Below are 24,997 nucleotides of genomic sequence, written 5' to 3'. Positions count from 1 at the left end.
CGGGCATGGTCGCGCCCGGGGCGTCGCTCCACGTCTGGGGGTGGCTGCTGCTTGGCTGCTGCCTCCTCGCGGGGGCCCAGGTAAGATCCGGTGCCCGCGGCACCTGCTAGGACCGCGTTGGGGCGGAGACCGAGGCTCCCGCGGGCTCGCACTTATTCTCTGTCTCTCCGCCTCTGTCTCTCTCACACACAGAACTACACAGACACACGCACACACCCCCGGCAGGGTTTGACAGTCATTAATTGAACTGCAAAGATAGGCTTTTAGGTGAGTGATCTTCTGGGTTGGCACTGTTGAGATCTCAGCATCTGTAAAGTAAGGGGCTATTAACTACCGGGCTTAAGACCAGGAGGGCGGGGCTGGGAAATGAGGGAACTTTTCTTATGCTAAGACTTCTTGGTCTCCGCTTAATTGATTCAAATTATGTTCACCTGCCAGCAATTAACCAACACTTTTGAGAACTTGAACTTACAGGATTGGTGGTGACGTGTCCACTGGCTGAAAGAATAGTTGCCTCACCCCGGTACAGAACCACGTATCATTAAAGCAAAACGACTATATAGAAAAAAATATTGTGTTAAATCAAGCTCTTTTGTGAATGCAATTTTGATATCGTTTAGTGATTTTCTGGGAGAGCTTTCACAATGGAGTGCCTTTGGTGTGTATTACAGCTCATCTGGACCTGTTGTTTTTGAGTCAAATAAAATGTAGGGAGGACACTTAGCTTTTCAAATGCGCTAGTTAGAAGATAGGAGTGGTGGTGTATTTAATGCAGCTGAAGAGCCCTGTGAATTTAAACCGAATCGATGTTAATCCGCTTTTTCGGTAGGGGGCGCACCACGTCTGCCAAATGAAACCCCAAGTTTTGTTTTAATTTCTTTGATTCACCGTGAGAAAATGAAGGCGTTGATTAATGTACTTCTATCTAGACTTAACACCCTGTGCTTAGTTTTCAGATGGCCATTTTAAATTTCAATTATCCTGAAAGTGCATTTGCTTTTTGACCACATAACATGTTTATTAATGGAAGGGCTAGGATACTATACCTAAATTTGCTGTTAAAAAAGTCAAACAATATGTGGGCGATACAAGAAGACTAGCAATGGATACTAGTAGGATATGCACAAACCTGAAAATTTGACTTAACGAAAAGAATAAGAAGAATGAAACTGACCGAAGAATTTGGATCAGCTACATCTCATGGCATGAGGAAGACTCTGTGATCTCCAAAATCTCTACCTTTCTTTCTCATATTTGGATAATAAGCTTAGAAACGTGGCTTTATTTTGTAAGGGACAAACGCATGTTAGTCATTTGTTTTATTCATTGTTTTGGATGACTTTATCTAAAGAAATGGGGGAGATTCTGTTTAGTACAATGAAAAAAATCACCATGGATGGGCTTATGGGCAGATTTTCTTTCACTCTTAGCTCTCAGTAAGACGATCAGAACAACCACTCCTATTTCAAACCACTGTTTCCCAATATCAGTACTATTGATATTTTTGACCAGTTAATTCTTTGTTTGGGGGGCTAGCTTGTACATTGTGGAATATTTACATTGCCCAGCCTTCCTTCCACTATGTCAGAGGCACCCCCAGAGACAACCAAGAATGTTTCCAGATATTGCCAAAAGTCCTTTGGGAGGCAAAATCACCTCAGTTGCTTTAAACTGATTTCCATTTTTATGTTTATAAGTTAAGATTTACAAAAATGATAGTTTATAAAAATAGATTACAATTTTTAGCACTTAAAATCTGAAACTTCAAGTGAGTTATATTCACACACTGACACGTCTTCAGTTTTATCTTTATTCCTAGTTGATACATATATTAAAAAAAATAAAAGCATATTGATAGAACAAGGGGAATCAAAGCATAATTCGGTGGTGTAGAATAAATGTTGAATATTCAGCAAACAATGGATCATACCACAAAAGAGATAGCAGAGACTAGGGTTCATCAATTATTTTAAAGATCTCAGTGGTCTCAATGTTTCAATGCATGAATCCCATGTTTTCATGCATCAAGGCTGAGTCCAGCAATGCATCATCAAAGGTCAGATTATCACATGGTAATGAAGATCATTGTCCAGATATGTGTAATGTTTTCTTTGCTCTGTCAGTGGGTTCTTCTGGAAACAGATTCTGAGCTAGAGTTAGAAGTGCAAAAGGCTTATTGAGGAGTTTATTGTGGGAGTCTGTAAAAAAAAAGTATGAGGAAGCAGGATTGGACAGGGAGAGCTTCAGATCAGGATGCATATCTGACAGTCTTGGCCAACCCATCCCATGAGGAGCTCTGGGCAAAGGCTGCCCATCAGAAGAGTCCCATGTGGTGATGACATGGGTCCTTGTACTCCTGCTGTGTCCAGTCATTGGGAGGGTGGTTTGGAAGATGATAGACGTGGTCTCTAAGCTTGGTCTCTGAGACCAGTATTTGGAGTACTCAGCGAGAGGCCCTTAGCCAGCTTCATTCGTTTACGAATGGCTGGTCCTTTCTGAAAGGACTGTCTTTGTCACTCCCTCACTCCCCCTCCATGGCTGCTTGCTTACAGTTATCAAGAAATAGTGTTGGTTTTGCTGGCATGTGAGTCACTCACCTTTATGCTTAGTGTGGCTCTCCGTGTGTGTGTGCAGGGAAGTGAGTGCAAATCCATTGCCTGGCATCCCAGAAACATGGCAAGTGGAAGCACAGAAGTGCCCACAGTCCGAAGTGTGAGCAGATACCAGCAGGCGGCTGCATTCATTTTCCACCTAGGATAGCACGAGGCCTTCCTGGGCATGACTTGACTTAATCTCCCTGCACAGACTCTGGGTGATGGGAGATCAGCTCCAGTTTCAGAGTCTACTGAAAAAATCAGAAATCTCTTCCTGGGAGGGGAAAGATGATCATCAGTGATGATATATATTTACTTGCCGTGTACCATCTACTATGCAAAGTACAATACTAGTTTCATTTATTTTCACCTCATTATTCTCATAGTAACTTTATGAGATCGATGCTGTAATTGTTCACACTTTATAAATGAGAAAATGAAAAGAGATGTTATATAATATACTCAAGTCACATGGCTGGAAAGCCTATACTCTGTGTCACTTTCCAATTGATTGCAAATTTTGGTGATAATAGATGGAATTCCCACCAAGTCATTGATAGATTTAAGAAGAAGGACATAACTAGGACACAGGCTGCTTCTCCAGATGGTGGGTGACACATAGCCCTTAGCAAAATCAAGCTGAACTGACTGTTGGGTATCACCTGCGTTGCGCTTATGTCCACAAGCATTCTTGCAGTTGGGATGGCTTCACTCATAGCAGGAGTGTAAGGGGTCAGGAAAACAAACAAACAATATATATAGATAGATAGATTGTAATAAAATAAAAGAAACAGCAACTTACAACTATACTCAGAGACATTCTACAGGGGAGCAGAGGGGAACAGGCTCAAAACTGGGGTGGGAAGAGCCCTGGACTTTGGTGATGGCACATGGGAGAAGCAGTGGTGGGAAGTCCATAGGAGTTACAAGTGAGATGAAAAAATTCACAAAATGAAGAATGATGTAAAATGTATTTATAAAATAAGTAAATATAGAAAATCAAATAAAGGTCTTAAGTTTGGTTTGTTCTCCATTTCCTTTGATAGCCAGGATAGTCTCTACTTAGCTGCCTCTTGTTACAGGGAAGCCTTGAGGGCCTCCCTGGTACGTAGGGGTTGAGTCTCAGCACTATCATGCTCTCACTGCTGCAGCCTGACTTCTGTTACCGGTCTCTGGTGATCTTCTCACCCCTTGCATCTCTGGCCTATACCCCAGTTCTTGTATGTGTAGATAAAAATAATCTTAAAAAAAATTACAGGGAAGCCTGGAATCCCTGAGGAGGTGAACTTCTTAGCTTCTGTAGTAAGCGTTGCTTCACTCCAGTGGAAGCAGTGAGATGGAAGGCAGCCAGGCGTGACTTATGCTGGGCAGCGTAGAGGGAAAGTTGCACTTCCCCAGAACATCTTCAGTTCTTTGTAAGTAAAATATTTTCAGCGAATACTCACATGTTCCATTTATTTTCCTGTCTTGAGACGCAATTGCTTTTGTCCTCTTCTAAAGCCAACTTTTTCCTTTCTCTCTGTTTTGATTTTTGCCTTTTCTTTGAGTTATTTTTTAAACCTTTTAGCTGCACTGTGATTTTAGGCAGTTCATTTCACCTCTGTGAATATTTTTCCACTGCTCAGATGGGGCAATATGACATTTACCTCATATGAGAGTATAAATGTAAAAGTGCGTGAGCAAACAAAGTCTTATAATGTTTGAAATGAAAATGCCAGCGCTTTTGTCTTCTATTAGCAATTAGTAAAGGGTTTTAAATGGCATGATTATTATGTTGAGATTATGGTAGTTCTCCCTCATCTGGAGGTTCACTTTCTGTGGTTTCAGTCTCCTGTGGGCAGCTGTGGCCTGAACATATTATGTACAATAATTCTTCGAGAGAGAATGAGAGACTGTCTTCCCATAACTTTTATTATAGTCTATTTTTACAATTATTCTATTTTATGTTTAGTGATGGTTGTTACTATCTTACTGCATATAATTTTTAGTGGAAAAACAATATATGTAGGGTTTGGTGCTATGCATTGTTTTAGGCATCTGCTGGGGGTCATGGATTCAATCCTCTGACGATAAAGATGATCACTATCTTTCAAAATCGGATTGGGAGCCTCTGAATGCTTTCCTGTGGGGTGAGTGTATGTGTGCGTGTGTGTAATTTTGAAGGCATTTCCTCTGACTGAAACACCTTCCTGCAAATGGTTTGTCATTCAGAAACCAACTCCATTCTGACAGCTGTTGGACATTTTGTTTACTGATGGGTGTTTTAAATTTGCATTAATTTAAGTACTTGATTACTATCTTCTCCTTTAAAGAATTCATTCCGAAGGCAGCTAATCAGAAGGCAGGTGCAGCAGTCCTGATTATCACAGGTGGAGCTGCAAGGACACAGATTCAGGAGGCAGAAGCTGCATTTAGGTGAAGGAAGAGTGATATGTGCAGGTATAATAAGGTAAATTTTTAGATAAGCCAAGCCTCTGGAAATTACATTTGGAGCTACAGAAGAGCTCTGGATTTAGCAACTTCACTTTATAGGAAGCACTTAAATCCGTATATGTGCATACCACTCTTAGTGAGCTTATACAGAATTAAAGGAACTGGCTAAATTATTTGCAAAGGGTATGAGGATCAGTTTCTATAAGATAACCCCTGAATTGTAAATTCACAAAGTGAAAAGGGACAATGTGGAACGCCCTGTGCTAATTAGCATGGTGCCTTTGGGTAGTATGTTTTTCATACATATTTGAATAAGTTAATTTGTGTTTCATCAAGAAAATCCTCCCTCTTTGATCCCATGTGGAACACAAGGCTCTAATCTTTACTCCAGTTTTAATTCTGAAAGGTCATTCTATTCCAAGGGGCAGAGGAGACTGCCCTGGGTATAAATGAAGCAAAAGAAACTGCCTTTGGGCACAAAGAGGGATGGGAAGAAAACAGCACTGGTCAACCTCATCTGTGAGTGTCCCATGTTTACAGAGCTCTCTTGTCTTAGTAGGTGACAAGCAGGCGTTGTGGCAAGCTTGGCAGTTACCCCCCTGAAAGAATTTTATAGCCTCCCAAGGAAAGTAAGTCAGAGTTTTTGGATGGAGAAGGAAACTGTACAAAATGTGACAGTGTATGGACTTGGTATTAGAAAGAATTGATAATCTATATTTCCTCCTCTCTAGCTATTACTTAACATCTCAACAGTTTTTTCCACTGAGAAATGGAGACGATCTAAGGCTAAGTTCATTATGTTGGTTTGTGGAATTATATGAAACCCTCATGTTTAAATAGTGAGAACCTATGATGTTTATTAATTAAGTCAGACCTGCTAAGTTTATTCCTGAACATTAACACTTCCCAAAGTCTATAACTGTTGCTTGTTTTATCTTTTGTCCTAACTGCAATAACTAAAACTGCCAGTTTATGAATATATTCAGAAATATATGTTGCTAATTATTTTAACTTGTTAATTCAAAGGCTAGTGTGGAAATTTTTGAATGATAACATGCACGGTTGTTTTTAAAGTCATAAATGATATGTTGCATCTTTTAAAAACATGCCATAGTAATTGTATTGAGGTCCTGCCACAGGTATTGTATTACCTGAGGGCAAGAACTGGTACTTAATTTTTATTCTGCTGTGTATGATATCCAGTAATTGTTTATAAAATGTTGCTAAGTGTTTGAGGGCCTAGGTAAAGGGCTATTATATATATTGCTACTTGAATTATCAAATAAGTAAATTTTCCTTCTTAATAATAAAGTGCAGACTGGTAAAAATTAAATTACCTAGCAAATAAACAAAAATATTGCTTAATATTATTTGGGCAAATACTTATGTGATAAAATTAGAACAGACTTAAATGTATAATTAAAGTTTCTATATATAAACTTCTACCTCTTTATGAAAATATTTATATCAACTTGCAAACAGGCTGAAGTTTCCTAAAGGAAAATAATTTATAATAGTCATCACTTTCCTTACTTATATAATAATACCAATTATATTTTCTATGAGAAAAACTTTAGTTTTTTTAAAAAATGCATATTTCTGAGAATAGAGAAACTAGTATATTTACACGCCAGTTTTGTGGGCATAAGATATCGCTAAGCTTGAACATCCTTCTGCCTACACCACGGAGATTCTGCCTGCAGAAAAACACGCATGTGTATGCAGAGTCCTAAAGTGGAACTTCTCTCAGTAAATGTTCTGGGACTTTATTTCCTAAATGAATAAAGTCTGTAAGACACATCAGCCTGAAGCTTTTTGTAGTCATTAAGGCAAGACTTAAACACAATTTTCATGTTGATTGATTGAGCTCAAAGATACCTAAAAGCTGGAAGAAACCCCCAACAGTCTTGTGGAATCTAAAATTCCTTGGAGAGAAACACTGCACTTCTGATTCATACCAGAGTGGTAATAATTAGTAATGGCATTCTGTTTGTGATTCTGTTGCACTTTTACCACTCATGGTGGTTGTGTGCCACGTTCCCGAGGGCCACCCATCAGCCAGATGGGACCTGCCCATCAGCCAGATGGATGGCTTGAGTTTCTTTTCTCTCTCCTGCCAGCGTCTATCGATAGTGTCTCCACCTTCGTTTACCTCGACAAATATGCCTAACACCTCACTTCTGAGTTAACAATCCATACAGAACCGGTAGATGAATGACTAAAGTCTTTAATAAACATGAGGAGTTACTACCCAACAAAATCTCTTCCCTAGGTTTTCTTATTTTCGATTCAAGAAGTGTTTATTGTACAAGATATTAAAGTGATTAAGACATGTATCTGACCTCAAAGGAGCTTCTATTCTAGAGGGAGAGAGAGTGTCAATGACAAAAGATGGGCCCTCTGCCTGTGCCCTTGACTATGTGTCCCTTTGCAGTATCTTCTCCCTAATTCATCTCGTAGGGTAGAGGAAGTTGAGCATGCTTTTTATGCCATTGGGCTCTGTGGTTATCACCTGCAGCCTTGCTCTTGCTTATGTAGAAGACACGTGTTGTGAGGCACGCGTGCCTGTGTTTGGCCACCTGCGCGTGGGTGTGTGCGCATGCGCAGGTGTATGCACCCCCTGCTTCGAGGGAGGAGCTCTTTTAGCTCTTTTAGCAGCATCACCCTGAGGAAGGGGCTCAGGTAGCTGACTCCCTGCTGGGAGTTTCCCTGCTGTTTCCCTGCTTAGCATTAAAACCTGTGAAAATGATGCCAAGGACTCCAAAATTTTCTCTCAAAATGCTATTACTGATGGTGAACTTACTTGGCCTGGGATGGCTGCAAACCAATCTGTCTCTTTATGTTTCTGGTGTGCAGTGTCCATGGAAGAGCCTCAAGTAGAGATGGCAGAAACCTGCCTGTCAAAGGTTTCTCGTGGTCAACGTTTTTTCTCTTTGCTTCACCGAGTTTATTTTTGTCATATGACTAGAAGGTGATCTAAGTACAGACTGGTGATAATAGCAGTGGCAGGAACTCCATGTGCCTTTTTTTTTGTTTAATCCTTACAACAACCTTGTAAGGACATTTTTGTTGCCTCTTGGAGATCCATTTCACTCTGCATCAACTATATGGAAGTAAGGACAAGTAATGGAGTAAAGATACATTGTGTGGGAAAATGCAAAACTCCAAATCCCTGCTCTCATGAATTTTGTATCTCACGTTCTCTTGAGTTCTCTTCTTGTGAGTTACATATACAGATACAGCAAGAAATTCCCTTGTTAGTTAAAAGTGAACGTGTTACAATTTTACATCGAAAATAAAATGTAGTTCACAATTTACTTATAGATAAGGGGAAAATAAAGATTTCACCTATTGAACATCTTCTCATTCAAATTCTAGCTATGCTGCAAGAGTAAGTTCTAAAGGGCCACTGTAGGGCTCAGAGCTCATAGTTAACCATGTGCTATTGTGTGCTTCAGACTTCAAGAGTTTAGACCTTATGTTAATGGCTCTTACCACAAATGCCAAAAAGAAAACAACAACAAAGAGATCTTGGTAATTTCTGTCACTAGCTCTTGTAACTTTGGGAGATGTTGGGTACATCTGTTCTCTTGATCATGGTGATGATATCATAAGTGTTTGCATATGTCCAAACCAGTTCGCTATACTCATTGAGTAGTCTTTTGTATGTCAATGATAATTCAATAAAGCTGTTAAAAAATAGAATTGCTTGCCTAACTAATCATCAACAACAACCTTGCCAAACCCTTAACCTTCTACTTAGGATAATTCAATCCAGCAAGTCCTTGAAGGGCTTCTCTGAAAAATCATTGGAGACACAAATATAATGAACCACATGCCCATATTTTCTAGCAAACCATGTTTGTCATTTTTAGAAAAGTTTCTAAATTTGAATTAATGTTTAAAACAACCTTTGAATGGGTCCTTTTCCAGGGGAATCACCATTTTATTTACTTATTTTTTGGCACTTGCTGGGTTATATTTTGCTCTACCTCCATTAAGACTGCAGGCTCTCACACTTTATTCATTAGAGCATCTTGAAGTTTACCTTATAGTTTTGGGGAATTATTATTTTCTTTCTTTTAAAAAAAAAAGATTTATTTATGCATACAGAACTGAGGTACAGGCCAGAGGTGCAGGTGCCATGAGAGGATTCACCAGAGACAGAATGGGGAGCAGAACAGGCAGAAAGACGAAGTACACTGCTGAGGGTAGGTTGGGAGAGGTCTGTTGCCGCGCCATGTGGTCACCTCCCCGGCAGGCAGGGATCGAACTCATACGGAAGTGGCTTTAGCTTTTTAGTGCTGTGCTGTGCCAGCAGGGAGGGCCTTTCCTTTATTTTTAATTGAGGTAGCATTGGTTCACACCACTGTATGTGTTTATGCTTTGTCAGATGTGTGTTACCACACTAAACCACCAAACCGCCCATAATCCTCTACCACAATCCACTACCCTTCCCCCCACCACTGCCCGTCCATTCCTCCTTCTTTGGTAGCCTCAGTTGTGCAGCAGACTTCTAGGGTTTACTTTGATATGGGTCTTGTTGACCTTATTTTTAGTGGTGATTCTACTTCATGTGTTTGTTGTAAACCAGCCTTCTCATTGCTGATAGGTATCAACTATATTCTTTTTTCTCAGTCACTACCCTTTCCCAGGATCTCACAGCTGGGTTTTAAGACAGATGTGTTGCCTGGAGTAGTGACACTGGTTACAAACAGATGGAATGTTGGCAGTTTGGCCGGGAGCCTAATTATTTGTATTTTCAAGTTTTAGTTGTCAGTTGCCTGCAAGAAATGATCTTCATGATTTATTATGTCCCAAAACAGGTCAGTGCATTTTTTTATTTTAATGGAGTGAATTGGTAAGTTTTATTTATTTACTTTTTTGGTTATGCAACATGATATTTTAAAATGCGTACAATGTGATGACTTAATATATGGATGCATTATGAAACAATTATGACAAGCAAACTAATATAAACTAATATGTCGGTCACCCCTCATGGCTACCATTTGGTGTGTGTACAAGCTTTGTGTGAGAATACCTAAGGTCTGCTCATTAAGCAGGTATCAAACATATAATAGAGTTTTGTTAACTTTACTTACTGCACTGTATATTAAATTCTTAGAATTTATTCATTCTCTTACTGAAACTTTGTAACTTTGACCTATATTTTTCCATTTTCTCTCATATCTCCCCCCTCCTAAAAAAAAAAAAACAAACAAACCCTGGCAACCATTCTTACTTCTGTGAGTTGGACTTTTGTTGGTTCCACATATAAGTGAGATGATTACAGTATTTGTTTTTAGATCACTGATGGCTTGATAGTACTGATAACTGGCCTTTTTCATTTCCACACGAAAGAAGCTCTGCCATACAGCAGCCCTTCTGTAGAAGGGGCTTGCCTGGCAGAGGCAGTCATGTATGAGAACATTGGACTGGCTTTCAGAGCTTGCATTGCTCTCTTGAGCTGGGTGGCTGTAAAAAGTGGTAAAACTCGGAGTCTTATTTCTTTCTCTGTGAGAGTAGAAGACTTTAATCTCTAATACGCTTGGAGTTTAGGCCTCTTCAGACTATCAGCATAACTTTGGCTTTTAGAGAGAACATTTTGGATATATGTATATAGGCTTATGCCTAAAAGCACCTATATTTCACACTTAGTTTGGGCATAAATGTAATTATATATATTACATTTTCATTCAAAATACAATGCAGCATTTTCCAGCTTTCTAATTTAAAAAATTTACACTTATTTTTCCTTTACACTGTTAATCATTATGATCTTATTTAGGTAGAATGTGCCCTTACTCCTTTCTCTATACTTTCACTTTACAGAAACTTTTTAGTTTGAGGAAGTCGCTCACTCTTTTGTTACATTTGCTTTTCATATCATGTGCAAAAAAATCATTTTCATGATTGATGTCAAGGACCTACTTCCCTATCTCTTGTCTAGTAGTTATATTATTTCAAATCCTTCATTTAAAACTTTAATCCAGGCCCTCCCTGCTGGCACAACAGGTTAGGATGCAGCACTTCAAGCAAGCCACTCAGTGTGAGCTCGATCTCCAGCCCTGGAGGTGACCTACATGACATGCCAAACCTCTCTGTTTCACCTGCTGCTCCCCTCAGCAGTGTACTTCATCTATCTGCCTGTTCTGCTCCTCACTCTATCTTTGCTGAATCCTCTCACCACCCCTGCACCTCTGGCCTGTACCCCAGTTCTATATGCATAAATGATAAATAAATCTTAAAAAAAAACTAAAAAAAAAAAACTTTAATCCATTTTGAGTAAATCTTGTGTAGAGGTAGTGGTCTATGTTCATTTGTTTGCATGTGGTTGTCCAGTTTTCCCAGCACCATTTATTGAAGAGTTTATCCTTTCCTCATTGCTTACTGTTATTCCCTTGTGAAAAGTTAATAGACCATGTGTGAGTTTATTGATCTTGTGTCTGTTTTTATGTTAGTGCCATGTTGCTTTAATTACTATAGCTTTGTAATATAGTTTTAATCAGGAAGTGTGATGCTTCCTGCTTTGTTCCTTTTTGAATGATTGCTTTGGCTTCCAGGGTCTTTATGTTTTCATGCACATTTTAGGATTGTTTATTCTATTTCTGTGAATAATGCGATTAGAATTTTGATAGGCATTGTATTGAATCTTTAGATTGCTTTGGATGGTCATTTAACAATACTTTTTTTCCCCCAACTCATGAGTATAGACTATCTTTTGATTTATTTGTGTTTTCAATTTCTTTCATCCAATGTCTTCTAATTTTCAGTGTAAAGATCTTAATCCCCTTGGTTAAATTTATCGTTGGGTATTTTGTAATTTTTGATACAATTATAAATGGCATGATATTCTTGTTTGTATATGGAAACATAGAAGTTTTTCATATATTGATTATACAACCCTGTAGCTTTATTGAATTTATTATTCATTCAGTTTCTGGTTTTAGAATTTTCTACATACAATATGTTACCTTCAAATAATGACATTTCTGTCTTTTCTGATTTAGATACCACTTATTTATTTATCTACTTATTTATTTTTTGACTTAATTTCTCCTTCTAGGACTTCCAGTACTGTGTTGAATAAAGCAAATCCGTCTCTTTGATAGTGTCTAGAGGTTGGACTTCAGCTTCTTCTTATATAACTTAGAAAATAAATAACGATAAAATGAATCTCACTCTGTTAATCACATGGGGAATCACTCTTGTAATCACTCTTGTAGAATGGAAGCCACATTGATCTCATTGGTTATTTTAGTAGTATTTGAAATCATGTCTTCTCCCATAATGGCAAATCAAATTCTTAATTTTTCTTTCCTCACAGCAACTTTCTCAAATGTTTAATGTTGGGTGATTTGGAATTTTCTACATACAATATGTTACCTTCAAATAATCTCATTGATCTCATTGGTTATTTCAGTAGTATTTGAAATCATGTCTTCTCCCATAATGGCAAATCAAATTCTTAATTTTTCTTTCCTCACAGCAACTTTCTCAAATGTTTAATGTTGGGTGATTTGGAAACTCATTTCACATATACAGGCTAATTCCAGATATTACAATTAATACTTATGATAGGTATTTTTTCTGCATTTTCTATTTTGGTTTAATCTGCCAATCTGTTATATTAGACATCATTTATAATCAATCATATTATCAATAATCTCTAAGTGTACATCCTATAATCAATAGCATAAATGTCTTTCTGTTTATAATGTTTGGTCCATAATGTCTTAGTGCACAACGTAAAAAGACGTGTGTACCCACTGACCTTAAAAGCATGTTCTAGAGAATAAGATACTTGCAATCTTAAATGAAAGATTTGGACTTGTAAACTATTGTATTGTTGGGGATCTGTCACTTAGGTAAACCGATAGGTTTTATCTTTTCATGTATTTAAGAATCTTTGCGTTGCGAGCATAAACTAGAAGCACAAAGTCCTAAACTCTATTATTGTTAATAAATCTATTGAAAGCACAAGGCCCAGTATTTTCTTTCTAGATAGATGATCACATGCCAAAAACTGTGGTTGCTTATAAATATATTTACAATATTTTGATACTTCATTTTAGAGGTGGAGATCAATTTCTCTTGTGTTCAGTAAAAGTTGATGACTTGCTTTAGCAAATAGTATGTCATGAATGACATCTGAAGCTAGATCAAATAAGCCACCGTAGCTTCTTTGCTTCTTCTCTTGCTCACTCTGTGAAAGCCAGTTACCATGTTGTAAAGACATTAAACACCCATATAGTGAGAACCACATGGTAAAGAACTGAGGCTTCCTCCCATCAATCACCAAGGTACTGAGACCATCTGCTAATCGCCCTGTGTATGGGCTCTCATGCAGGTGGATCCTCTATTGCCAGTCAAATCTCTAGGTGATCACATCTAAGATAAAAGTCTTGATTATAACATCACAGGAGACCTTGAGTCAGAACCACTCAGCTTACATCTATCCCAGACTATGAGACTAGTAATGTCTATTGTTTTAAGCCACAGAGTTTGGGTTAACTTGTTATATAACTAGAGATGACAAGTACAGGTTTTTCCTCCCCTAAAATTCTGTTTTTCTGGAATGACTCTTCTAAATGACTTGTGTTGCACTAGATGGATGGATGAATGATTTTATTGTTGAATTTTATGGAAATTGAGTAGTTAAAGAGATATATTTAGGTGCCATGTTAATGGAAGTGGATATTGTTAACTGTGTAATGTGTCAACTCAATTTTCTTAAACCTTATTTTCTGGACTTCCCTTCCCTTTATGTTTCTAGATAGAGTAGGCCACAGAGAATTTTTTTTTTCATGAGCAATGGAGGGCGTATGTGAAGTGGCAGCCTTTACTTTTTTTAAACCCTTGGAAAGTCAAGGTAGGTATCTTTGTAATTCACATATATTATTGCAAATCTGCTGTCTCATTTCACTGGGAGGCCAGCCGCCAGGCCAGTAAAATCCCCTCTGGGTCTTTTTGCAATTATTCTGATTCTTGGATCAAATGTGTGCTTAGGTCTGTGATGAAGGGTGTCTTCTGTTGGATATTCACATTTTCAAATTAGAGGTGCTGAGAATTAGCATGAATTCCAGTTTGTTCTTATGGTATCTCCCCTTATGCAGGGTTCTAGTTTGTTTTTAACTCTCTCTCGCTTTATACTCATTTCTTTTTTTTTCACTACATGACCTGTATATTTCCAGTTATATCACTACACTGAAAAAGAAAAAAAAAGAAAAAATCTTCCAAGGACAGTGTCCCCATAATTGTGTAAGGTCAAATTTCTGTAACAAATACTTTATTCTATTCTATTATCTCTCTATCTTCTCCAAAATGTCTCTTACTCACTTAAAGTTCTGCTTTTCTGATTGACCCTTGACTAATGGAATGATCTTTACATCATCTTGTACTTCAATTATGTTGGTCCTCAAACCCATTAAAATAAATGTGAGATCACAGAGGCTCCTGTGAGATGGCAGGTTTACCACTTTATTTCCTAGTTACCTGGATCTAGTGCACAGCCTAAGAATCTACATTTTACATAGGTATCAGATCTAGATGGTCAAAACACTGTACTTTTGAACAAACACTTATGAATATTTTATCATATTTAAAATATACTTCATTGAAATTAAAGTTTTCCAATAATAAAATTTTGTTTGTATTACTAGTTGTGTAAAAACCATCACCATGCAAAAGAATGATAAGTGACAGTATAGAGGTATTAAGAAACCTTATGAGGGTAGTTATTTTATAATGCATGTTATGTATAATAGATGCATATCAACTTGTATACTCTAAACTTACAAATGTGTATATACTTACATGTCAGTAATATCTCAATAAAGACAGAAAAAAAGTCAATTAGAGACCATTTGAGGCAATAGTTTCATTTTATAAACAAGTAAATCAAAACCCAAAGATGTTCAGTGATTTTTCCAAGGTTTCACTGGCAATTTTTCAGTAGAGTTTATATATTAGTCTTACAATATATTGTCATTTTATGTGTATAACTGATATTATAAGAGAATCAAATATTGGGTCTTCCTATCGTTGCAGGAGATTTTCAATCTGTTTATTATTTTTTCTAATTATGTTATAGCTAATATATAAACCTAATTATATCAAAACTTTATAATATGCATTTGTTTTCTTTAGACTAATTATAGAAAAATTGTGATTATTCTAAAATCTTAACATTGGTAGATTTTGAACTGTTTTTAGATAAAAGACTATTTTGGTGACTTGATATCAAAACTACAGCAGAAGGTAAAATGATGAAAATCAAATAAAGACAATGGGAATTTTTTCCTCTGTTTTTATTTTGTTCATTTCTGCAGATGGATTCTGATGGCATCATTACTATAGAGGAGCAGATTGTCCTTGTGCTGAAAGCCAAAGTGCAGTGTGAACTCAACATCACAGCTCAGCTCCAGGAAGGAGGTAAAGATACTAAGAATATTGTGTCTCTGTGGTGCTCCCACCTGCCCTCAAAAAGATTGCAAACATCCCTCCTCATTCAGCATTAGGGATTTGCTCATCAGTCATCATATGTTTCTGTAGGAATGTGCTAGTAGCAGAATCGTTTTCTTCTCCTTAACCCACTAGCTTTTTCCCTTCCTGATGAAGGAGTGACTTGTTTGGGCATATGTGTGTTTGGGCATATGTTCATCAGCCTCTTCTTCAGGCCTCTATTTGGGATGGGTCTTACTTTTTAAGAAAATATTTATTTTATTTCTTTATGCATATAAGAACGGGCTTACAGGCCAGAGTGGGGAGGGAAGTGAGAGAATTCACCAGAGACAGAGTTGGGAGCAGACTAGGCAGATGGACTGTAAGTCACTGCTGAGGGGAGCAGTGGATGAGATCGGAGAGGTTTGCTCACCATATTGGTCAGCTCCCTGATCAGGGATCAAACTTATGCTGCAGTGGCTGCCAATAGCTTGATAGTGCTGAGACGTAACCTTTTGTGCCACCAAGCAGGCCTGGGATCTGTGTTTCTTGTAGAGACTTCACATGCATGCTGGTTTGCCTTCATCTATGCTGATTTTATTTTACAAATGGAAGATCACATTGTTTTAGGAGTATTGAAACAGACTAAGTTAGATTCTTCAAATTTGAGATTTTTGTGTGTAAATATCATGCTTTGACAAGCTTGTTGATAATTAGCCTGGAATGTAATGCATGGTGTTAATTTATAAAGGGAGATAGATGAGTCATTGGTACCTAATTAATTTCTTGCAAAATAATGAAAGTATTTACTCACATAGAGTGTGAAATGATGATCAAAGATGAGGTGTTAATTAAGATCTCTGTTGTCTGTGTGAGGTCATGGCTTCCCCAATCTTTTCAATCTCTTGTGGCTATTTATTTACAGTTGTCTTTAACAAAGAGTTACCAGAGAGATAAATATGATCTGTAGAAACATTTTTGGGGCTAGTATTGGTTTTCTGAAAGTTTAGGGGTATATCTGCATGTTTTTATGTATGTGAGATAATGTCTTTTAAAAAAATGTTACTTTTTTAAAAAGATGTATTTATTTATGATACAGAACTGGGGTACAGGCCAGATGTGTAGGGGTGGTAAGAGGATTCACCAGAGACAGAGTGGGGAGAAGAACAGGCCAACTGATGAAGTACACTGCTGAGGGAAGCAGTGGGCAGGCCAGGAGAGGTCTGCCGTACCGTGTGGATCACTTACAGGGCCGGGATCAAACTCATGCTGGAGTGGCTTTAGTTTCTTAGTGCGGTGCTTTAACCAGCTGCACCACCAGGGAGGACCCAAAAATAATGTTACATTTATAGCATGAGGAAAAAAGATCAGCAGTTTTTTCTCCAAAGCAGTTCTTAAACTATTCATTTATAGAACAAACTGATCATATAAAGACTTATAGGAAGATCACATTCTGTCATGTGATTTATTGGAAAATCCCACATGATATCACAGTTTTTATATTAGAGTAACAACTAGTCACAGGAAAACAAAAATATGTGGCCAGGTTCAATTTATGTAGACTGTACAGTAGATATATGGTAAAGGATTAGGTAGTTCAGATGAACAAGTATGCCTGACTTGTTAAAGATAGTGAATACATGGGAATTCCTATGGAACAATATCAAGATAAAGAAGGATGTGAAGGACCAGGTTGATGGGAGAGACTGATTAATCTTACCAGTTTAAACTAAAAAGAAAACAAACAAAAGGTAGGCAATAGTGGAAAGAAGCAGGTGAAATTGTGTACCAGAAGCTGAGGTCAGTGGGATGAGTTCCTAGGTAGCTTGTGGTATGTAAACTCAGGCTTTCATTATATGAATAAAGTGAATGCATTTCCAAGAAAATGTTCTCTTTCATAAAACAGTGTGGGTGAGGGAAGACATTCTTTTCTTATTACACCAGTAATCCACAAAGCATATCAATTATTTGTTTCCATATGATAAGGTAGGTACTTGGAAGCCAATTTCAGGTTTATGCTGAATTCTTTGTAGGAGGTCCTGTTTGCTGATTCTGTTTAAAACTGAACAAACAATTTGATGTCATTAACATTAGTTAGAAACAAAACTTCCACTGCAGTTAGTGTAATTGGTCACTAGAAATGAAAATATGAGTGAGTTCTAATTGATAGTACTGTGATAATAGAATAATGGCCCCCACGAAGATGTCCACACCCTAATATCTGGTGTTGTGTTGTGTATGTTATATTAATTTGCAAAGGGACAATGCTGATGGCATTAAGGCTACGGACCTTAACATAGGGATATTATCCTGGATAATCAAATGGGCCTTTCAAAATAGGAGAGGAAGAAAGAAGAGTCACTTAGGAAAAAAAGGAGACACTTGAAATTTGAAAAAGACTTGAGCTGTCTTACTGATCTTGAAGATGGACAAAGGGAAGACATTTTCTTTTCTTATTACACCAGTAACCCACAAAACATATTAATTGTTTCTATGTGGTAAGGTAGGTACTTGGAAGCCAATTCCTTCCAAGGAATACAAGTGGTTCTAGAAGTTGGGAAAAATCCTCAACTGACTGCCAGTAAGGAAATGAGGACCTTGCTCTTATAACTAAAAGGAACTGAATTCTGTGAACAAATGGAATAAGTAAAGAAATGGAGTCTCGCAGAGAGCCCAGAAAGAAACAGCCCTCTCCCCACTGCCATTGCTAATTTCAACATTGTGAATCTATAAGCAGATAGATAACTGAACTTCTAACCTATAGATATATTGAGAAGATAAGTTTATGTTATTTAAAGTTACTAAGTTTGTGGCAATTTATTATGGTAGCAATAGAAAATGTATACATTCCTTATCAAAAGTAGCTTCCTTCAGGGATCCTCAGACACTGTTGGTGGGAGTGTAAACTCATCCAATTTGTATGGAAAACATATACTGGTATCTCAAAATATTAGAATAGATCTACCATATGATCCAGCAATTCTACTCCTAGGTGTCTATCCCTGATCACTAATATGCACTCCTATATTTATTGAAGTACTATTTACAGTAAGATTGGAAACAATATTTGTGTCCACTCATAGAGGAGTGGATTAAGAAGATGTGGTATAGATACATTATGGAATGCTGTGCAGCTACAAAAAATGAGCTTTTGCCATTTACAACACCTTGAATGGTATTTAAAGGGGTTAAGGTAAGTGAAATCAGAAGAAAGATAATTGCTGATGGTTTCACACATATTTGGGATTTGAGAAACAAAGACTCAAACAAAACATCTGAAACACAAACCCTAGAAATCTGATTGTAGTACCAGAGGCTACCAGATGGGAGAGGAAGCAGGTAGAGAGCACAGGAGAGGGTGCCCGATGGTTATTGGGGGAAGACTATGGGTGCTTGACTGTGGGCCTGGTGTGGTTATATAGACCCAAAGGGTGTGGACTTATATCTTTGGACCATATGGAGTGTTGTAAACCAATACTACCTCAAAAAAAATAGAAGCCTAGAGGACTGAAGGAAAAAAATAGCCTCTTTTTAAAAAGACAAAAAAATAACAAGTGGGTGAGGATGTGAAGATGAAGGAACACTTATGCACTGTTAGTGGGAATGTACATTGATGCTGTCTCAATGGAAACAGAACGGGGGTGTCTCAAAAAACTGAAAATGTACTTCCATTTCTTCCATCAAATCCATGTATGGAAGAAAATAAAAACACTAACTGGAAAAGATATATATATATCCACATATTCATTGCACTCATTTACAACAGCCAAGACATGGAAACAACCTAAGAATCTAGTGATGGATCAATAAAGAAAAGTATATATGTATATATACATGTACATATATATTTTCCTCACTGATATGGAATGGAATCTAATGGAATATTATTCAGTCATTAAAAGGAAATTGTGTCTTTTCTGACAGTATGGACACACCTTCAAGGAATTATGCTACATCAGACAAAGACAAATACCATATAATGTCACTTACACATGGAATTTAAATAAACAAAATCCCTGAGCTTATAGATTGGTGGTTGCCAGAGGTAGGAGGCTGCTGAGTGGGTGAAATGAAAGATGGGTGTTAAGAAGTACAAATTCTTGGAAGCTGAGGTATGAGCATGGCCAATAGTCTCTTTTCTTGAAAGTTCAGAAAGTAGTTAAGGACAAGGAGTGCTGAAGAGCTCAGATGTTGACTGGCTGAATTTTTGTTAAGTCACTGTCAAGTGTTGGGTGCTGGTCCATAGACATGATAAGGCATGACAATAAACAGAAAATTCCCTACCCTCAGTGTTTTTAAACCCTGTGGCTTAAGAAAACAATGATAGAATAAATAACAGCACTGAAAGGTGATCATTGAAAGCTTAGGTGAAAAGTATGACAGGAAAGGGAATAGAGAGAATTGCGGGATACAATTTTAATGAGAGAACATTTCCTCAAAAGTTGTCCTTTGAGTAGAAATCTATAGAAGGACAGTAACTAAACCTTGGAGCTATCTGTGGGGAATGGCATTGAATTCTAGGAAGGAGGAACTGAGGTCATGGAGATACATCAGAGGAGAGGGAAGATTTCTAGGGCTGTCAGACTTTGTGAAGATGACTTTTGCTCAGAGCCAGATGCAAGTTGTGGCAAGATTCTGGCTAATGGTGAGAAGAATTAATGAAAGGGTAGCAAGAATGGAATCAGGAAGGTCAGCTGGAGGCTACTGCAGTAATTTAGGCTGGAGATGAGCAATTTAGACCATGGTGGTTGTGAGAGGTGATAGAATTCTGGATACATCTCAAGGACAATTGAATTTTGGGACATATGTATCGTATCTATCCAGCTCTTATTTCTAAAACTAATTTTAAAATTAACTTCTGATATCTAATTTGTGATATATTACCATGGGTCATGACCTGAAAGTTTGTATTTTTTAATTCATTGACTCTTTGGTTCCACTTGTATTTTTTTTTTTAATTTTTAAAAAAATTTTTTCTTCTCAGAGGGAAATTGTTTCCCAGAATGGGATGGACTGATTTGTTGGCCCAGAGGAACAGTGGGGAAAATGTCAGCTGTCCCATGCCCTCCTTATATCTATGACTTCAATCATAAAGGTATTGAGTTTTTCTGAAATAATTAATTTGGGTCAAGAATCTGCTGTTTATTGTATAGTGGACTCTAAGAAAACTAAGCAATTTCAGTGTTTTCTTCATGTCTTTACAGGAGTTGCTTTTCGAAACTGTAATCCCAATGGAACGTGGGATTTTATGCACAGTTTAAATAAAACATGGGCTAATTATTCAGACTGCCTTCGCTTTCTGCAGCCAGATATCAGCATAGGAAAGGTATTTTGTATTTGTGAGCCCTAAGGGAAAATAGAACATGTTCTTATGCACTCATAATTGTCAACCATTTTATATATCTATAGAAGTCTTGTATTTTATGACACAAATATCATAAAATATAAAATCAAGTTTGGAATTATTTTCTGATTTTTGGTTAAGGAAACATATAGGATCTGAAACATTCTGGTATTTTCTTTAAATCATCGTAAGCTGGCTGAGATATATGCACATATGCTTCAACATGTGTGTGCATTATGTTACATTATGCTATGCTATATTATGTATGACAATCTAAATAGGTAGCAGCAACATGACTCCTGGTTTCTTCTTGGTTACCTGTGGATATCTCTATCTTACTGTAGTCCTAGTGGAGCTTTGTGCTTCAGAGCTGTATCTTCCATCCCATAGGATTTGCCAGTAAATTTCTTAGTATATGAAAGATTAACATTGTAGAATTAAAGAAAAGTAAAGGACATTGTGCATATCTTCCTGCTTATTACTTACACGTGAGTTAGCTCAGAATCTGAGATTTAACAGCTTGCTGATGGTGGGGTTGAAAGCAGAGTTCTGATCTCCAAATTCCTTATCAGTTTGAAAACTTTAGAGAGTTACTTTTCAGTAATGCATGGCAGTTTAAATGTCATGCTTAAACTTACAGCACTGAGACCTGGTGAGGAAAAAGCATCATGATCTAAGCATATGATGCTAACAATGAACAGGATATGTATGTGTGTGTGTGTGTGTGTATATATGATTTTTATGAGGACCCTGATAACAGTTTATCATATGTAAACTCTCCCAACATTAGACAGTTTTCTTTATGCTTATGATTTTTGACAGGTGAGGGAGAACATTAGGGGGACAAGTGGTTTGTTGATTTCTTTTTTTGATTTTGCATTGCTAGTCATTAATTTCCTTTTAAAAATTTTCTTCTTTTCAATCAAAAAGCACTTAGTGAGTGCTTTAGTCTTTGCTGAAAATCTTTCAATTCTATATTCAGTGACAAGCATCTTAGATAAAATTGGCCAATGTGAGGAGATTGTTATGAATTCTGCAACAGAATTAAAGCTAATAATGAATTAATATAAAATGCTTCAAAATAACTTCAATTTCATTGACAAAAATAAACACTAACCAAATTTCATGTAATCTGTTGAATTTATTTGTGCATGACACATGCAAGTATTTAGACAGTTTTTAAATAGTTATTAAATTTAGCCATAGTTTTATTTACACTGAACTCTAATATAACCATTTTTGTGATTACTGTGTTTTCCAAAAATAAAAATAGCTAAGGGACGCAATATAGCTAAGAGATCTTATGTAAAAATGATTTACAAGTTAGCTGAAAACTTTGCAGAATTTTATTGGTATAAATACATTTTAATAAAAAATATAAAAAGTATTTTCTATTGTTTACAACCCTTAAGCAACAATTATGAAAAGTAAATCTCCTTTAATAAGAAAGCTGGATAGCTCCTGTAGGCAAACTGATATTGCTTATTTATGAGATATTAATTATTAATCATTATGAGATTTTATGTAAGAAACACATACATAAAAACAATAGTGTATACTTAATATCATATCTTTATAAAAAATAAAGATTTTTAAATCATCTGTTACTTTACTCTTTAAATAATTTCTATATTATTGGCTTAACAAAATGAGATAATTAATTTTAATGAAAAGAAAGAACTCTTTTCATCACAAGGTTATTACATTTTTAGAGGATGATATTTTAACAGTAGTAGGATTTACAATATACCTCGTGTCTTGAGGGTATGTGTGCTTTTCTAAAGCAATTTCAGAAAATGTATTTAAAAAATTCAAAGGGGTCATAGCCTTTGATTTTAGAATCACTTCTGTGATTCAAGCATATGAATTCAGAAGAATGGAACTGAAAGGGAGAAATGTTTACCATTAGTGATTATAGTGAGTAATCAAAGAATTTAAATTTTAAAATATACACATACACACACATCTTTGGAGAGAGTTAATTGAAAACAAATGAGGTTTAAATGTATCTATCAATTAGAGACTCAGATGCTCAAAACAATAGGAAATGATGTATGAGAAGAATGAAGGAAATGCATGCAATGAATGCAGTGTTTCTGGTTTGTGGGAACTAGAGAATTTTGTTTTTTCCCTCTTTTATATCTTACACATTATCCAAATATCTTCTTTAAAAGTTTTAGTATTTTATAAAAAGAACACAATATTATAAATATTTTGGAAAATGGACAGAGAGGCTACTTCCAGTTAGGATGCACAAAGGTTGAATCAAAAAGGATAAGTAGAGTAAGATGCAAAATCAAAATTTAGTAAAAACCTGTCTCAGTGGATCTGAGGCTGTCAAGACAGCTACATAATTGTAATTCAGAAGTGGCGTAACCTTCCTATGAAAGAAGAGACCTATATGTATCCCAGCCTGTAACAGAAAAGGAGCAACAGGCCAACGAAATAGAAAGGAAAGAGCAGGTTTTAGCAGCCATAAAGGCTTAGGATTCTAGGACGCGAGTCCCACTCTGCAGTGAGCCATCGCTGTCAGCCAATTCTTTCCCTTATGGCTGTTACTGAGGCCCTGAGGCCCTGCATAGAGCTGGTCCGTACAGTGACTGGCGAGGTTCCTAGGCCCCTCACAGAGTGGAAGGAAGCGGTGAGCTGAAGGCCTGGCACAGAACAGGGAGGTGGAGGACATCTCTTGAAGCACATGGAACTCTCACTAAGGACATGCCCACTGCAGCTGACAAACCAGAGGAACGGTAAGAAAGCTGAGAGCAATCCCGGATGTACAGGTCTCCGTGAAAAATATCACGCTGACAAAAGGGAGCTGAGAAATCCCTCCTAGGCATAAGAGGCCTTCCTCTAAAGTAAGGAAGTGACTAGCTGAGGACCTGCCAGAGTGGTAGGATGGCATGAGAATGCCCATGTTGGAATAACAAAGTGACAGTCCTGTCACCCCAAAAGCAGATAGATGGTTTAAAGAAAAGGGAAGAGTTTGGTGGACTGAAAAACTATCACACAGAATAAAACCATATAATGGGCACCAGAGGCTACTGGTAACCAAAGGAAACATCTTGAATTTGCTCTCAGAACCTAAAACTGAGACAAAGGGAATTAGGAAAACAAAACCAAATAAACCACAACTAAGTCCAACCGCAGTGTAACAAGGGAGTAATCCAATCTCAAACCTGTTTCCTGTCTCCCTTCCCCCAAGAAGACTGACAGAAGAGACCTGCCCTTTTTAAGCACTTAATGTCAAATACTTAAGCCCTTCTTCTCTTACCTGAAGTGCCTGGACTGTAGTGGAAAATTATAAATCAGGCACCAATATTTCAAGAATAAAGAAAAGAGCAGAGAAGAAAACCTTGTAGATATTTGACTTGGGACTAAGAAAATTGAGGACAGACATAAAGTAAATACCAACATGTTCCATTTACACTCAAGCATAGCAATGATTATATTCAATGTGAATTGAATAAATACTTTGCTTGGCAGAGATGGATAGAATAAAAGTATGGTGCAATTATAGACTGCCTTTGAGAATATGCTGCATTTAAATATAAAAAGATAGGTAAATATGGAAATGTCAGCTATGCTGAAATTAAAAAGTAGGGAGGAGGTATATTCTATGTATACACTAAGCATAAGAATATTGATATAGCTAAGCAGATATTAGATAAAGGGTATTACTAAGACACAATGATTAAAGAATCAATTTACCAAGAGAAAATAGCAGCCTGGAATAGGAAGTATTTAGAAACTTTAAATAGCATGAAGAAAAATTATCAGGACTAACTGGAGGAATCCTATCATATCAGAGTTTTCTTTAATGCCATTCTTTCATAATTGATAGAACAATTGTACATAAGTATCTATAAGCTATTTTTCAAGCCGTTTGATTAAATGACACTTACAGAATACTATACCAGATAACTGCAAAATTCACATTTTGAAATACACACCAAAGGTTATACATCATAAAAGAGCTCAAATTGTAAGAATAAAATACATAGAGCATGTGTTCTGATCACAAAAGGATTAATTGAAAATTTACAATAGTTGAAAATTACATGAACAAAAAAAATTACACGAAGTATATAATGGAAGTTCAGGCTAAATAAGTTTGAAAGCCCAGTATATCAAAAATTTTAAGAAACAGCTAAAGTGAGTTTAGAGAGAGATTTATAAGTTC

General features: G+C 36.9%; 1 protein-coding gene across 1 annotated transcript in view; it reads left to right on the top strand.

Annotated features, from left to right (window-relative positions):
* Positions 1-5: 5 nt before the first annotated feature.
* The window catches only part of PTH2R (parathyroid hormone 2 receptor), a 47,841-nt gene continuing 22,849 nt past the window's right edge, over positions 6-24,997 (top strand). The window contains exons 1-4 of the mRNA XM_004674340.1: positions 6-80; positions 15,362-15,464; positions 20,458-20,568; positions 20,678-20,799. Coding sequence (XP_004674397.1) covers positions 6-80; positions 15,362-15,464; positions 20,458-20,568; positions 20,678-20,799 — 411 coding nt within the window. The remainder of the gene's footprint in view (positions 81-15,361; positions 15,465-20,457; positions 20,569-20,677; positions 20,800-24,997) is intronic.

Source organism: Condylura cristata, unplaced genomic scaffold (assembly GCF_000260355.1).
Source record: "Condylura cristata isolate star-nosed mole 26May11 unplaced genomic scaffold, ConCri1.0 scaffold00002, whole genome shotgun sequence".
Classification (NCBI taxonomy): Eukaryota; Metazoa; Chordata; class Mammalia; order Eulipotyphla; family Talpidae; genus Condylura; species Condylura cristata.
The sequence above is the reverse complement of the archived record's forward strand: the minus strand, read 5'-3'. Positions and strand labels throughout refer to the sequence as shown.